The sequence below is a fragment of the Postia placenta genome (assembly GCF_002117355.1).
Source record: "Postia placenta MAD-698-R-SB12 unplaced genomic scaffold POSPLAscaffold_5, whole genome shotgun sequence".
Taxonomy (NCBI): domain Eukaryota; kingdom Fungi; phylum Basidiomycota; class Agaricomycetes; order Polyporales; family Adustoporiaceae; genus Rhodonia; species Rhodonia placenta.
The window spans coordinates 558,580-574,432 of record NW_020169836.1 but is presented as its reverse complement, the minus strand read 5'-3'; the positions used below and the strand labels follow the sequence as shown (position 1 = coordinate 574,432).

The 15,853-nt window shown below is 53.3% G+C and overlaps 5 protein-coding genes across 5 annotated transcripts; all 5 read left to right on the top strand.

Moving 5' to 3' along the window:
• Window positions 1-809: 809 nt before the first annotated feature.
• Window positions 810-4,249, top strand: POSPLADRAFT_1073992 (hypothetical protein; the record flags this gene model as incomplete). The annotated part of the gene is made up of 9 exons (XM_024482658.1): window positions 810-1,194; window positions 1,605-1,930; window positions 1,984-2,649; window positions 2,720-2,947; window positions 3,017-3,163; window positions 3,224-3,344; window positions 3,402-3,413; window positions 3,467-3,565; window positions 3,622-4,249. The coding sequence occupies 9 exons, from the start codon at window positions 810-812 to the stop codon at window positions 3,924-3,926; spliced, it is 2,289 nt and encodes a 762-aa protein (XP_024340090.1). The 3' UTR covers window positions 3,927-4,249.
• A 491-nt stretch (window positions 4,250-4,740) lies between these two features.
• Window positions 4,741-6,520, top strand: POSPLADRAFT_1045667 (hypothetical protein; the record flags this gene model as incomplete). Its single annotated transcript, XM_024478823.1, has 9 exons — window positions 4,741-4,815; window positions 4,879-5,061; window positions 5,120-5,229; window positions 5,282-5,828; window positions 5,887-5,917; window positions 5,981-6,184; window positions 6,239-6,312; window positions 6,366-6,433; window positions 6,487-6,520. The coding sequence occupies 9 exons, from the start codon at window positions 4,741-4,743 to the stop codon at window positions 6,518-6,520; spliced, it is 1,326 nt and encodes a 441-aa protein (XP_024340089.1).
• A 501-nt stretch (window positions 6,521-7,021) lies between these two features.
• Window positions 7,022-8,848, top strand: POSPLADRAFT_1069787 (hypothetical protein). The gene is made up of 4 exons (XM_024482369.1): window positions 7,022-7,223; window positions 7,530-7,563; window positions 7,620-8,026; window positions 8,076-8,848. Exons 1-4 carry the CDS (start codon window positions 7,064-7,066, stop codon window positions 8,627-8,629), a joined length of 1,155 nt encoding a protein of 384 aa, XP_024340088.1. The 5' UTR covers window positions 7,022-7,063; the 3' UTR covers window positions 8,630-8,848.
• A 427-nt stretch (window positions 8,849-9,275) lies between these two features.
• POSPLADRAFT_1045665 (hypothetical protein) lies at window positions 9,276-13,018 on the top strand (the record flags this gene model as incomplete). The annotated part of the gene is made up of 11 exons (XM_024478822.1): window positions 9,276-9,477; window positions 10,040-10,142; window positions 10,198-10,975; window positions 11,026-11,238; window positions 11,296-11,437; window positions 11,490-11,786; window positions 11,836-12,053; window positions 12,119-12,330; window positions 12,386-12,511; window positions 12,564-12,719; window positions 12,775-13,018. The coding sequence occupies 11 exons, from the start codon at window positions 9,276-9,278 to the stop codon at window positions 13,016-13,018; spliced, it is 2,691 nt and encodes an 896-aa protein (XP_024340087.1).
• Window positions 13,019-14,154: 1,136 nt separating this feature from the next.
• POSPLADRAFT_1039485 (hypothetical protein) lies at window positions 14,155-15,507 on the top strand. The gene is made up of 6 exons (XM_024477552.1): window positions 14,155-14,198; window positions 14,251-14,409; window positions 14,469-14,578; window positions 14,630-14,900; window positions 14,957-15,066; window positions 15,116-15,507. The coding sequence occupies exons 2-6, from the start codon at window positions 14,315-14,317 to the stop codon at window positions 15,409-15,411; spliced, it is 882 nt and encodes a 293-aa protein (XP_024340086.1). The 5' UTR covers window positions 14,155-14,198; window positions 14,251-14,314; the 3' UTR covers window positions 15,412-15,507.
• The last annotated feature ends 346 nt before the right edge of the window (window positions 15,508-15,853 follow it).

The following is a 15,853-nucleotide window of genomic DNA, read 5'->3' as shown; positions in this document are numbered from 1 at the left end:
GTTCCGCTTGACCGCATAAGTGGCTTGATTCGGTTTGGGCATCTTATTGAAGATTAAGTTGATGTTCCCAGGATAGGGCTCCTTTGTGTTCTGAAGTTCGTGGTCATGATCGCAATGCACTCAGAGGCAAGGCTTACCATATGTAGATTAGACGAGATCAAAATCGCACCGATCATAGGGCAACTTCCGCAACTAGTATTCACCTAGTACGTCGCGGAGTTGCAAGATAGAGGACCGCAATGATCACAGGCGCCAGGCGAATGTCTTTTTGTCGCTCACACTTATCCTCGGGGCTCGTGTCTTTCGGAAATGTGCCAAAAGTCGGGATGTACTGACGCAGACTGGTCATATTTACAATTGTGCCATGTGATGCGCCGGTCTAATAGCTGGGTCAGACTGAGCCTAGTGCTGAGCTCAACGAGCACGTTGAGATCCAGGTAGTATCAACTATGATCTCGAACACTATGGCGATAACCTGAGCCTGTGCTCCGCATCAGTCATGTTTTGCATATATTCCGGTGAGTGCCTTACCTTAATCGTGACCATTCTATGCAGTCTGTTGAAGTAGTAACAGAGTCAAGTTACCCGCTATCAGCCACTATAGAAGGTTCAGGTGAATGTTCCTGGCTGTGGCGGCGATGCTTGCCGACGCCAAGCCGGCTTCGACGCTTCGCCACACGCCACACATTCAACGTGTCATAGTGCATCATGTGACCGTGACGCGACGCGTTTCCAATTCTCACGTCGTTGAACCCGGCTTCAACCCTCCACCATCTACGACAACGACGACGACGGCAACCACCACCAAAATGCCCATGAAACAAATATTGATACCCGCCTCCGCCCCCACCTCTCCGGCTGCAACTCGCTCGAAGACAGATCGCCATCCTCCCGTCACCCCTCAACGAGTCTCTCAATCAGTCCGTGCCGTCTCATCCAGCTCTCCTTACACTCCCGCCACAACATTGTCGACACCATATACCCCTTTCAGCCTTCGGTCTCTGTCTTCCTCATCCAATGGGTCCAATCTAGCAACCCCTGCATCGGCAATATGCCGCCGGCGCCTCAGTCTCTCCTTGTCTCCTGAAGTCAACACGAATTCCAAGAGTCTCGCAGACATTGCTGAAAACTGGAGGACACGAGCGAACGAAAACGGTATTAAAGTTGCCTCTGGGGATGATTCGCAATATCAAGGTAAGTGCATATAGTCACATTCACACAGCACCGTTGTGGCGATCGAACTTCGGATCTTGAAAACTCCTTTTTTCTCTGGTTCCGTGAGCGAATCCTGCACTTTTATTTTCACTCGTAGTGGGATATATAGCACCAGTCCAAGTTTCTCAAGTGCAGCAATGGAATACCCCCACATCGTGTCACAGTCGACGTAGACCGTCGTTCCTTGTGACATATGTGCATACATTGGTAGTTGTGTGCAGATCTTTCCTCGAGTGTGCTCATGCAGTCCATGTGAACGAATATCGTCCGACATCCGCGCAGCAGGTGCTTACATGGTGGCTGTATGCGAGCCAACCGTCATAGCGACTTCTTCGTTTTGCTGTTGTCGTGCTTACTTGCAGAGAATCAATATACTGATTTCCTCCTAGCTGACGAATCCAGTCTCGACATCAGCATTCCTGCCATTGATAAAGGTCGATCTACCTCCGCAGTGGTCGAATATGATCTTACAACTTTCACTTCTATTATAGCCCTCCTGCCCGCGCCCTTCTTTGCCACCCAACGTCGCGCTCGCTCATTTACGCACGTTCAAGCTCCATTAACGCAGATCCCGGACCCCACACAGTTGTGTACACCCAGCAGGTCACTTCGTCTTCCAAGTTCGCTCGAGACTCCTCCACCGCAGCCGGCCTTCATGTTGCGAGGCAGTGTAACAGACCCTGCTCATACTCGACGAAGACCTCCTTTCGAGCAGGTAACTGTCTAGCACTACTGGCGAATCCCGTATTTACTGATACATGTGAGCAGGCCACTGAGCTCTTTGACATCGATGAGGACGAATATACTCCTTATCCCCCAGCGTTCAGCTCTCCGCTGCCATCCCAGTCTCTCCCACTTAGCCTCAACGATCCCTTTAATCTCAGTGGGGACATTTCCAGCATGTCTGAGCCGGTTCTATATTACGAGACGCCCGCGTTCTGCAGCTCGCCGAAGTCGAAACGGAGGGTAGAGGACGCTGTGTTTGTCTGCTCTGTTTGTAGTGCAGGTGGTGGGCCGCTCGCCATCCTGGAGCCTTGCGAGCATCCGCTTTGCTCAGCATGCTTGACAAGTGCACTGAACATTGTTGGGGAGAAGGACATGGAGTGCGCAGTCTGCAAAGCCAAGGTCGATAACTTCCAGCTGCGCAAACCACCCCAAGGTAGTTTCGGGAACGGACTCCATCAAACAGCACCCCATACCAGCGCCGGCGGGCGTTCACACGGCGACTTGCGTGTTCTGGATGACGATGGCGGGCTCCTTCCAAGTGCATTCGATGGTGGGGCTTTGAGAGGCGCCGGATCAGGCGAGGAACTCGAGGACTTCATGGATCGTGCTCAAGGGGCATCTACACCTGTGGCTGCCGCTCGAGGGACATTCGACGATGAGGAAGGACACCTCGAACGCCCTGTGTTACGGATTGACAATGTTCCCTGGGTACGGCTTATTTTGCCAATATACTGCGCCTTGGTGCAAATGCTGATTACTCGTCGCGTCACAAATGTAGGACATCACACCTCCTCTTATCGCTCAGTGGCTTGGCTATCCAATTGAACGTGTACATGTTCTGCTTGACCGGAAGGGCAAAACCCTAAGCCACGCCTATGTCGAGATGTGCGGGACGGCAGCTGCCAAGCTTGCGCTGAGGAGTGCACAGAACTCCGTTCTTGGACGTGGAAAACGTGCGCGAGGTGTGACTGTCACCAAGAGTAGCCAGGAGGAACTTATGCGGGCGGTAAGTACCACCTTTTTGCGGTTCATATCCAACACAATTGTAACAATTGCCATCTTGCTATCGAAAAAGTTGTTCCCATCTTGGCAGGGCAATTTCGACAATTCGCGCCCTTCGCTCTCCGGGTTGGACAATGAACGCGTCATTTCAACCCTCCAGCGTGGCTTGATCTCTGAAGCCGAGCTCAATTCTCTATTGCACCTGATACGTTCTCCTGATGTACGTGATAGTTTAGTCATACCTTCCAGCAACCCTCGTGCTGATTATGCCATCACGTAGAGCCACTTCCTGAAAGTTCCTTCACTTCCATTCCATTCTCTCATCAGCCTTCTATCCAAATTCCCGGCCGACGATGACAGTCGAGTATTTTGGTCGGGTACATTGCGAGATTCGCTTTACGGTGAGCGTTGAATAGTGTCTTCGGGTCATTATGTGTCTGACGAATGTTGGTTCATAGATATTACGTACAGTTCGTAGCCGTCTCGTGTTTACTACGCTCGCAACATTAACCTGAGTTCACAGCTGCTGTCAACATCCTCTTAGAACGCATTGAGGAAAATCCCTTTTCCGAATGGGCTCCATTGATTAGTGATGTTGTTCGTGCTGCGTTGGAGTGTCAAGGTGCGGTGTCTACGTTGATCCGAACCCAGGCCTGCTGCTGAACTCGCAGCCTACAGCATTCACCTCTGAGCAGATGAGCAAGCTCTCCGACATCCTTGAGGCAGCTCTGCACAAAGTCAGTGGTGCCCCCAAGCGTTTTAGCTCCCCTTCGCTTCGTCCTGCCGAAGAGGAGCTCCAGTCCCAGCCCCAGCCCCATCCTGAGCCTCAGAACGAGGCCAAGGGACACTCTGCGCCGGGAAGCCGGGCGTACGGCGACTTGGCAATAGAATTCGGGGTAGAGCCTCACCTGATCGAGGCCTTGGCACGACGGCTCTCCGATCTGCGTGAGGTGGGAAAGTCCGACAGTGTATTCAGCGTATGACGCCATCTCTAGACCTGCAGCTCGTGGACTGCCGACACGGCCTCTCTTTCTTTCATTCACGACTTCTTACGCATAACCACATTCGCCATGACTCAGACTCGCTCGCTGTCGCATCTTTTACCGGCTTTGTCTGTTGCTGTTATGTTGATCGTATCGCTCTAGACGGCCTCCGCTCGCTCTGTCCTCGCTCTGCACCTGTTTTCGGCTATGGCCACGGTTTTCGGGGTTTGCCTGCATTCGTATGTATTCCATATGGCTGTCGAATAAGTACTGTATGTTTGGAACGGCGACCACAATCCATCATTGTCTTGTGTTGCCACTGAGCATGGGAGAGACGGAGTCCCCGCGAACCTCAAGTTGCATCTTTTCGATATTGCGATGTTCGGTGACTTCCAGCTAGTCGTACTCAATCCCTCGAGTTCGACCTTCGACCCAATCCAATTCGTCCGGAAGCCCGCGGTAGCCTCCCCGCCGGAAAAATGGAACACAAGCAGTGCGACGTTCATTGCTGGATGGAAGGTTGATTAGACCTTGGAAGACGGTAAGACTGTTCTAGCGATTATGTATACATTTATGCTGCTTACCGGAATGTCAGCGATGGTCACATCGATCAGCCCCAATGAGGGTGACGTACCGCATATCATCACCAGGTGCGCGGAGAGTAAAGTCTGGCACACTCCTGAAGAGCTTGTGCGCGAACTTCACTCTTCCTGTGCGAATTTGACGCGACGACGAGGCATGTATTCCCATTGAGCCCGGAGGGGGGCATATATAAGCACGGCCCTTTTTGCCTGGGTATGATCCTCGGGTCAGAATGTTCTCAGCGCTGTCAACCTTGACTCTCTGGGTCTCCATTGTTCTCGCGCAGACAAGCTCGAGCGTTTTTGACGTGAGTTAAGATATGCTACATTCATATTGAAGCTATGTTTGATCACATATTGCGACACGGCAGTTCCCTGAATATCCACCTCCTGGTACCCCTGGTCCCTATGCTACACTAGCGAATGCTGCAGCGCCATTGCCGTATGGAATCTCTGACGATCCAGCGCTATCAGAGGCTGTCATCCATTACGACACGGGATTCTTTGGCCCACAAATTGAGCTTGTGCATGCGTATTACAACTACTGGCCGACGGTCAGTCTCCACTCGGACGCCATGAGATGCAAGGAACTTACCATTGTGGTGCTTATAGGGTGTTGGTGTAGCCAGTGATGGCACTATCTTCACTTGTTTCCCTAGAGGCAATGAGACTTTCACGTTAGCTGTGTTTAACAGCTCGACGTCGGAAGCCGCTTGGCCGAAGTACGCACTCATCGCCAGCGTTTTCCCAGAGGACTGACCACGAACATTACAGTGAGGAGTGGAACACCCCTCCGGCCTTCTACAATGAAAGCAACCCCGGCTACAGCATTGCTACCGACAAGTTGCTCTTTATCCAGTCCGTCGTCGTAGACGGTGCTGACCGCGTGTGGGCCCTCGACACCGGCCGCCCGCGCGTGAATGGGACCTACCTGTTCGCAGCCGTACCTGGCGGCCCCAAGCTTGTGGGCTTTTACCTGAACGGAACTAGCTTTGTCACATACACCTTCCCGGACTACGTCGTGTACGCCGACTCGTCTCTCAACGACGTCCGCATCGACCTTCGCGGTGAGGGCTACGCGTACATCACCGATAGCTCTCCGTACCGCCCGGCGATCGTCGTCATCAACCTTTCGACTGGAGAGTCGTGGAGGCACCTTGACGGGTCTTTGATGACGTCTCCCGACCCGGCGTTTGTTCCCGTCTATGATGGTGGTACGTTACTTAAGTATCGCGTTGCCCATCTGATGCTCACGAACGAGGAAGTGCCTTTCTACTATCGCCCAATCGCTCAACCGAATGTCATACAGCGGCTTACTGCCGTATGTCTATCTCATACAATCCCTTCAACCTAGCGCCATTGACCTTATTGTTGTCCAGTTTGCTGCCGATGGTATCGCGCTTTCTGCAGGTGAGGCTGGAGCCTCGTTCGAACGGAAATCTAAACTGGACTGACAACGTGTGTGCTATTCAGATGGTGAATATCTTTACGTGACGCCGCTCACAAGCCGCCGCCTCTATCGGGTGCCGACATCCTACCTAAAGCAACAGCCATCCTCGACCAACCCCAACGCGTACATGCTTGCGCGCGAAAACGTGCAGAATGTGGGCGAGTTCGGAGGACATGCTGATGGTCTTGAGACCGACAGCACTGGCTACATCTATCTGGGTTCTCAGGGTGAGTCGGAAGAAATGGGTCCCTCAGATAATGTCTCATTCCCAACTGCTGCAGAACATAATGCAATCCATCGGTACAACATCACGACGGGCTTGGTAGAGCCGTTCATTCGCACTCCTGTTATCCAGGTTGGCGAAGCGCTGTCATCTGTCTTGCGAAGTGCCACTTATTCAATCGATAGTGGGCCGACACAATGTCTGTCGTATCCCTTCAGAGCGGAGGAGGCTACCTGTACTTCACGGTCAATCAGTATGTGCCTCGTTACCCACATAGTGCTCGGGGTACTCATAACCCTTGTACAGGCTCTGGCTTGCCCCTGACTATCAGAACGGGTGAGATCAGACCACCGGTAATATATAAGATATGTATTGAAATGCTGACATGCTGCTCAGCACTGACCTGCGAACGAAGCCGTACGCGATGTTCAGAGTGCCCATAGAGGGCGGGCGCGCTACTCAGACGGATTGAATTCTGGCCTGGTACGAACATTTGGCGCACGTTTTCGGAATCTGCCGTGGTTCACAATGAACCGGATGTCATAACATGTATTCCTGTTCGCTGTGAACAGAATAATAACGACTAAAGTTACTAGGATGCCAGTACTAGCGAGTGATACTTTAGTGAATGAAGATACGCATTAAAGAATCCCCTTCTCCTTGCTCTCCATCCCCTTACACCCCCTGTTGACGTCGTCCTGTTCTTTCAAACCCCTGGATTCGGCCTGTATGTTGAAACGAGTCTGCTCGGTCTAGATCTGCTGGGTATTCACTCATCCGCACGCTGCTGACATAATCGCGTCGTATACTGTATCCCCCGCGCTTCAAACCTCATCGCAACGTCTCCTCACCTTTTCCTACCGGCCTCGCCTGCCTGACCACCATGTTCCAACTACCGACCCTCGTCTCTCTTTTTGTTCTCGCTGCTTCGAAGATTGTCTCGGCTTCACCATGTGTGACCTTCGACTCCAACTTCAACCTCCTTGCGTTCGGTCTTGACGGCAAGGATTGGAATGCTGGCCCGCAGGCTTCGTGGACAAATGGTGAGCCACTAAGCCGTCACGAATCGAATAGTGTACTTGCGGGTGGGGTAGTGCAACTGGTCTACAGAGAGGGAAGCGGACGCAAGAGGTTAGGCCGTAGGCTGCCCGTGCATTGGTCGTCAGCGCACAACTGACGGCGGGTCAAGCATCTCGCACATTGGCACTATCATCTTGTGTACCATGATGCTTGCCCCATTCGTGTGCTGGGTCCTGCCGTTGCTAGAATGACGCAGCCTCGCCATCACTTTACTGACTGCTATGTCTTGTTCTATTTATTATACCAGATGCTGATCTGATTGCTCCTAGGCACCGCGACTGACATCACGGCAACTGGTCGCCCGTGTGTAGCCTTTGAAAATCTTCGTAATACGTCATGCTAATTGCTGCTGTATCAAGGCCATTCGACGGTTCCAACACTACGTGCTACCTTGCGCAATTCTACAACGCAGTCTACGTCTTGAACGGCGATTCCAAGAATCCTTCCTCCGTATACATCTACGACGCAGCCAAGAAGGCTTGGTCCACGCAGTCTGTAACGACCGGGACGTTTGATTCGTCCGACTTCAAGGCCATCCTCGACCACGACACGAACGTATTCTACGCGCTCTCCAAGGGTGAACTATTCTTCCTGAACATGAACGCGATGACCACGGCCAACTCGAGCGCAATTTCGTGGGTCGACGCCAGGGCATCTCCTTACCCGGCGACATACAACCCCGTCATGGCGCTTGCGCAGAACCACATTCACTTCCTGGATGTTCCCGGTTTGACTGCTGGTGAAGCTGACATCTTCGTTATTCATTGTAAGTGCGATGGTATCTACCGGCGGTTGTTAACTGACGCGTCCTGCAGATTCGTACTTCCAGCCTACTTCGCAACTCTACTCGGCGTCAAGCGGCAGCTCCTTCCCAGCGACTTACGGCCAGACCGCGTCGTTCTTCCAGGCCGAGGGCGTGCAGCAGGAGTTCGCATTCATTCCGGACGATGGCTCTGCGACGTACGTGATCAACGTCGAGACCAACACCACGGAGGTGTACGCGGGTCCGACCACGAAGGATGCCGCTGCGACATACGCGGCAAGCATCACTGCCCTCGTACAGCTTGACAGCAAAGGCGAGGTCTCGTTCTTCCCCTACACCGAGAGCGACGTATCTGCGAACACGGCTGCGGCGTGGTCGAAGGTCAGCGCGCTTGCCTCGGTCGCTCCTGCAAGCTCGTCTGTAAGCCCCAGCGCTACCGGTGTCAAGGCGAGCGGTTCCCATGGTGCGAGCGCGACGGGATCGAGCGCTGGTTCCAGCACAACGGGTTCTGCGTCGGGCAACACGTCGGGTGCCAACATCGCTGCAAGAACGAGCCAAGGATTAGTACTCGCATGCGTACTGGCTGTGGCGGCTTGTGCTCTCTGAGCGGCGGATGATATCCCTCAGTTATATCCTTTGCCTTTGGCGGGCCTCGAACATAGTCAACCTTAATATCGCGTCTGTTGGGAACTCTAGGCATGCTAGTGTCCATATGTACAACGCGGACGATTTATTTCTTATCGAACGCTAATTAATACCCATCTGACCGTGTGTGATTGCTTGTTTCCGAGACATGCAATTTGATACCAGTTTGTGGCCGCCATTAGACATGTTGAGCACTGGTACTATCCTTGTCTGCCGGAGGGTAGTGCGGTTAGTTCGAGTCAAAAAATACGTCAGACACGGATATCCAGGGCCGGCGCAGGTTGATGGAATTGTCTACTCTGTTCTCAAGAGACTAGAAAAAATTGTCTGCACAGTGCAGACTGCAGGTGAATACCACGCCAACCGTTTAGATATATATCCGGCTTTTGCCGAGCCTTCAAATTATTTTGATCGCATTGGGTTCACTTGTCCGCCCGTTCTTGCCAGCCCACTAGGTCTTGATCTCGTATCTTGCCTTTGCCTTCGATATAACTGAGCGTGGAAATCGTGCATGTTGGCTGTTCTGACAGGCGCACGAATAAGCCGACTTTGTACACATAGTTCTCCTGTTCGCAGCCTCTTTGGTTGCAACTCCTCGCTTCAACGCATGAACTGGTCTGTGTCTGTGCTCAGCACTGCAACCTCCGATACCGAGCCGACAATAGTCGTTAATTTCGAAAGTGGGAAGTATGTTTTCAATACCGGCGAGGGCACGGGCCGATCATGGCTGCAGAGCAGGCGGCACTGGAGGAAAGCGAGAGGCGTTTTCCTGACCTCTGTTGGGACGCAGAGATGTAGTGGCCTTGCTGGTAAGTGATGTTACAGACTTTGGACACAGTTGGTTGTGTATGAGGTGCCTATGCTCGCAGGTCTGCTGTGTGTGCAGCTTTCCGTGGACTTGCACGTTGCCGGGCAATATGCACTAGGAATCAAACACTGCATGTCGGCATATCTGTAAACTGTTTTACAGTTGAATCTACTCCCGTGGGTTTGGACAAGTGTCAAACCGAGAGACACCAGAGATGGTTCGTCGCTTAACCCTATGTCACTTTACGGAGGCCTTGTTGTCAAACATACTCGCGGTTGGCTGGATGTCCGTTTGGACATCGTTCGAAGTCCCTGTCATTGCCTTGCCATCCTCTGCCTGTCTTGTGCAGATATGATTCAATGGTCATTTCCTGATTCAAATTGCGGGTCGCGTGAGCAGTCGTCATTTAATAGCCTTCAATCCCTCTCCTACGTGCAATTCAGAATCCACGTGGTGCACCTGTCGGCGCATCTTCAGCGAGAAAACACATTCATATGCGTTGCATACATAACGGCCGTTCTTGCATGCGTTCTACCTACGACATTACTGACACACTCACTCAGGCGTTCTTATGTTTTGCGCGGATGCAAGCATTCAAGCTGTCAAAGTGATGGGTCCTCCGGGCATCACGCATTACCTCGCTTCCATGCGCAGCTATTGCAAGCGGTTCGTCGACATTGCTTGTTCGCATATAATCATTGACTAAACCGCAACTTTCCAGTCTCACCATGTCTGTGAAGGTCATGGAGGTTCCTTCCGCACCGCCAGTGTATGCGGCAGGAAACCTGGACGAGCCACAGCCTGCATACACAGACGAGAATATCAGGCTGTACGCGATCCCGCTTCACGCCGTGCCCGCATCGCCCGCCGAGGGCGAGAACACCGCAGCTGTGCATGGCAAGCGGAAGCGATCCCCTTCGCCCGACTCGTCGTTCAAACGGCCCGCCCCGAGCGACCCAGCCGCGCCAACGACAAGCGATGAGGACCTTGAGCATGTACCGCGGCCGCTTCTGGAGCGCATAGCCGAGTCTGGCTTCTCACCACTCGAACTCTCTGGTGAAGATGCGGAGGAATGGCGACGCATGGTGGTCGCAAACATGTTCCCGTGCAGCCCGCCCGCCGAGGAGCCCATCAAGAAGCGGAAGCAAAAGCAGAAGGATGTCACCCCGCCCGTTGTAGCCGAGGCCGAGCCCCAGCCTGTCCAGCCGCAGGTGGACCCGATAATGTACAACGCTGCGTATGCGCACAGGAGCCGGCGGCTGCCGCCTTTCGCGCACCCAGACAGCGGTCCAGCGACACTGTGCTACATCGTCGTGGGCCCACGCGTGCGGGGCAAGTTCGACGCGGCGAGGGCAAACGCGCTGGGCGTGCAGGGCAAATTGCGCGCGTTGCTGACTCAGGGCCAGAGCGTCTCGTTCATGGTGGACGATGGCACGGGAAATATGGTCGAGAGGACCGTGATGCCTGAGGAGGTCGTCGGACCCTCCGAGCAGCCGCATGTAAGCACTGCCTACGATCTTCGCGAGACGAAACACTGAGCGGTAGGCAGGTCACCATGATCCTGGATGTGCCCACGCCTGAGCACATCCCTGAGCTCGTCGCGTCATTCACCGAGAATCCATTCTATGCTCGGTTCCGGTCGAAGGCGGAGGAAGACGCGAAAGAGTATCATGTTCACGCTGTCTTCCATCTTTGCGGCCCCGGAGTGCTTGAGGATGAACGCTATAAAGCGTTCATGCGGGGTTTTGCAGACGGGGTGCATGTACGTCGTATAATTCACGATAATGGCGGGCCCACGCTCACCTTGCGACTACGATAGCACCTAATATCCTCACGAGAACATGGCGCGGACAATGCCACATTCACTACCGCTGCCTATTCGCAGCTGCGATTGAACCAGCTTGATCCCGATATGTTTCCGCCCCACCATTATAGCGTTTTGCCACGACGCGACCTCTCACGTGGGTATTCTATACTGCTTCTCTTCCTCCTATTGAAGTGAAAATGCAACAGTGGTACCTGGGCTCCCCCCGCTTGTCGAGCTGCTTCAGCACAATCGCCTTGTAGATGTCAGGCCTCCACGCAAGCCTTGCCTTGACGTGCTGGCCCAGCAATACGATCACTTTCATCCCGCGATTACAGGCTCCCAGGGTGTTTTACTGCCGCCGGCGGTTGCCGATGTATTCCGCAAATCAAGGGCGAAAGTTAAGCAGCTAGCAGCAGCCAGAGACACGAGCAAGAAGCCTGGGGACGATGTCGAGATCATTCCGCTTGGCACAAGTAGCACGGTGCCCAGCAAGTATCGCAACGGTATGTCGCCTTACCTCGCCGCTGATAAGGAGAAGCTGACCCGATGCAGTGTCAAGCACCCTTGTCCGCATCCCGGGATGGGGGAGCCTGTTGCTTGACGTGGGCGAGGGATCATGGGGGCAGCTCGCGCGCATGTACGGCGACGACATCGACTCGTGGACATCGGGTGTCTGGGAGCTCCTGCGAGACCTGAAGTGCATTTTCATCAGTCACATGCACGCTGATCACCACATTGGTCTCGCGAAGATCCTGGCGATGCGTAAACTCGTGAGTGGCTCTGCCCCTGAGCCTGTTTGCTGAGAAGCCGATAGTGACGCATTTTTGGGACGCAGATGAACCCGCCACCGTCGCAGCCGCTGTATGTGGTCGGGCCGCGCCACACACTCGTTTACCTGCGTGAGCAGTCTGAAGTGGAGGACTTAGGCGTTGATCAGGCGGACGGAAACGGCATTATCACGATTCTATCTGATATGCTCAATTGGAAGCCTGTGCGGCCGTTCTGGAAGATGCACAAAAATAGCGAGCCATATGTAGACGAGGAGAGGTGAGCATGTCAGGCATCCCCCGTTTGCAGTGGCTTCATGGGTATTGTCGTACAGGTCACAGCAAGCCGCCAAAAATATGTGTCGTGCACTCGGTCTAGAAAGCTTCACCACAGTGGATGTCTCGCACGGGACACGGTGTTACGGCGTGGTGGTCAAACATTCCGATGGCTGGAGCATCGTGTACGTCGAACATTCCCGCTGCAACGCACACCTGACTGAGCCTCGGTTGTAGTTTCTCCGCCGATACGAGTCCTTCGGACAATCTCGTCATAGCGGGAGAAGGAGCCACTCTCTTGATACATGAGGCCTCATTCGCAGACGACCAAGAAGAGATGGCTGAACAAAAGGCGCACAGTACGTGCGGTCAAGCCATTGACATCGGGCAGCGGTCAGTGTCATATAATTCGTGCGCATACGCATGGCTGCTGATCAATTTGTTTTAGGATGGACGCTCAGAACATCCTTCTAACGCATTTCTCCGCTCGATTTCCCAAAATGCTTCCTGTAAAGACAGGCCCACCTTCGGGTAGGGGGCGGACGCTAGCTTTGGCCCTCGACCACACCCGAGTCAAAATTGGAGACTTGTGGAAGCTGGACGCTTATCTTCCAGCTATTGAATGCAACTTCGCGGACACGGTGGCTGAGGAGGGCGACGGTGAGCAGGAAGCTGCTACTGTCTCGTGGTGATGCTGCAGCACGCCAGCAATACGACTATCGATGGACCAGAACGATCCCCCCCCCCCCCCCCATCAGGAGAACCCAGAGATGTTGCGGTAAACGGTGGCAAAGAGGAAGGAAGCTTCTGGGCGCCGTTGGGAAGCGACGAAGGTCCGTCGGTCGGCAGTTAGATTGCCGCACGTATAAGTTTTCAGTGTTTCATTGTGGGCAAAGCGCGCATATCATTAGTAAGAGGGGGCTTCGCTCTCGCGGCAAGCGCACGAGCACTCGCGGAACTAGGTACGCTGTGCCTCGTTCAAAAGTATATCACTTCTGGTCATGTAGAATTCAAGTGACTCACCCATCTTCCTCTATGCTTTTGTGTGCAAATTTTGGCAAGCGATGATGGTTCCATGGCATTACTTTGGTGGGGAGGAAAACCGAACTTGCGTCACGTGCAGGCGCCTGACGCTGTCACATTTGAGACGCGAGCGGATGTGAGCGGATGCATATTTATTGATGTGCACCGGACCAGAGTCTGGATAGAGCCACATGCAGATCGTTGATCAACCCTTGGAGACTAAAGCACTGCAAATGTTTTTTGCCACATCAGAATCAGACGTAAATGCAATGTTTGGTGCGCCGGATCATGCGTTACATCTGCATCATGTTCTGTGCAATGCGGGATGCCATGTCGCTAGATGGTGGATAACATCAGGGCGCGCCCCTGGGGCCAGCCCGCTTTCCATTGCTCGACGCGGGCCACTGCACTCGCCTTTAGGCTCCTTCACCGTTGCCAGAAAGAATACATTGCGCTGACTGGCAGCATCCAGCTATGTGTGTGTGCCTCCCTCCGTGTATGTGATGGCTTCCTGCATCCCCGCATCATGGAAATTCTCCCGGCTGGGTCATCACTATCACCGCTTCTCCAGGGTCTTGGCGCGAGATGAAACTCGGGCCAGCACGAGGCCTTACCGTTAGCGGCGTTTGACGCTGCTGTGCGATGTGTTGTTGGTCACTCTGACAGGAACGCACGCGATGGCAACGCGTGGATTGTGGTAAAGCTTTATGCAATTGCGGAGAATGTCGGGCAGTTCTCTATCCGGCCGGTGTGCCTCACAGAGGATAAAAGGAGCAGGACGTCAACAGGAAATGGCATCGCTGTGCGGTCATCCCTCTCGCATCCTTTTCATTTCTTCGGTGCCGGACAGTAAGTCTCTCCGACATTTGCTCTGCTTTCGCCTTCGCTAACTCATTTACAGCCTTTCCTGTTTCTTAACGATCCCAACTTCAATCTAAGTCTCAAACTACCTTACGATTAACACGATGCACGCCTACTCGTACATTCTTTTCCTTGGCCTTGCTGCCTGCCAGTCGGTTCTTGCTGCGCCATTTGGCTACAGTGACTACGACAGCCTCTTGTATGTCCATTATCATCGATGATGAGACTGAATACTAATCGTCCCTTCCCCACCCAAAGTGCTCGTGCAGACCGCCCTGAACTCTACCGGAGCGGAAACGCAGGTGGACCGAAGTTCGACAACATTCGCCCCAATGACATCAAGCCGGTGGATGGGAAATACATGCCTGGTATGTGCATAGATGCACTCTTTCTTGTATGCTTATTAACACAATTGGTAGGTACTGGCGGTATTTCGACGTTCTCTAATCTTGGTCCGCTGAAGGGCCAGAAGCACATCTGGGCCCTTCCAGCGTCGGCGGACTTGGGTCCTCACCTCAAGGCTGTCAATGACCACGACAAGCATTGGTCTATTCAGCCTTCGACCGAGATCACCGAGGACGAGTACAAGTCGGCCTTGACTGCCCTCAACAGCAAGGTGCAGAAGTATGTCCCGCCGAAGAGGCGTCAGTATTCGGATCTCGAGGCCCGCGAGTACATGGACTACTTGTTGTATGTTTCTTCGTTTCTGCGAAGTTGCTGCGGTGTTGACTGTTTGTTACCTCCAGTGCGCGCGCTTCGCGACCTGACTTGTATCGCGGTGGCAACGCCGGCGGTCCGCAGTTCGACAAAGTCCGCGATTCGGATGTCACCCTCCAGGACGGCAAGCTTAAGCCTGGTAAGTTGAATGAATGTTTGGGTTGGATCAGCTCGCTGACAGCGTCCAGGATTTGGTGGTGTTTCGACGTCTGCAAGTCTCAGCTCGCTCAAGAACCAGAAGCACATCTACAAGCTCCCTGCGTCTGCCAGTGTCCCTTCTAGCTTGAAGGTGTTCAACGACCACGGCTCCCACTGGTTGATTGAGCCTGCTAGTGAGATGACAATCGATCAATTCAAATCCGAGCTTGCTTCGTTGAACAGCAAGGTTGAGAAGGTGGCGCTGCCGAAGAAGTCTCGCCGTGCAATCTACGATGACTTCGAGGCGCGCGAGTACCTCGCAGCCCGCGACTGGGATATGTACTAAGCGTGACGACTCGTTTCATTTTGGGAAAACAGGATTGGTGTATTCTACAGCATGTAATTTCCTTACGACAACATCGATGACATGATTTGGATGCGATTTTAATGTGTGCCACTTCAGTGAGGGTCCGTCGAGTTTCGACTAAGCATAATGCGTTGGCGTTTGTTGTCTTGGCTTCCAAGCTCCAAATGTCATGAGATTGCCTGATTATAATATGTTGCGCTGCTGGATTCTGCCTTCTGTTAAATGGGCGTAGTCTGTAGATAAGAAGATTTATAACAAGGTATCGGCTCTGGCGCTAGAGAGGGTGTTGGAGAAAGGTCCACAGGTTTTGAGCGCTCAATGCACTGGGGTTGCTTCCAGCCCAGCCATGTTGCACGCACTACTATAGAGGTCTACCAACATCTCTATCCTGCTGTCTTTTATCCTGCTTTCTGACTGATTA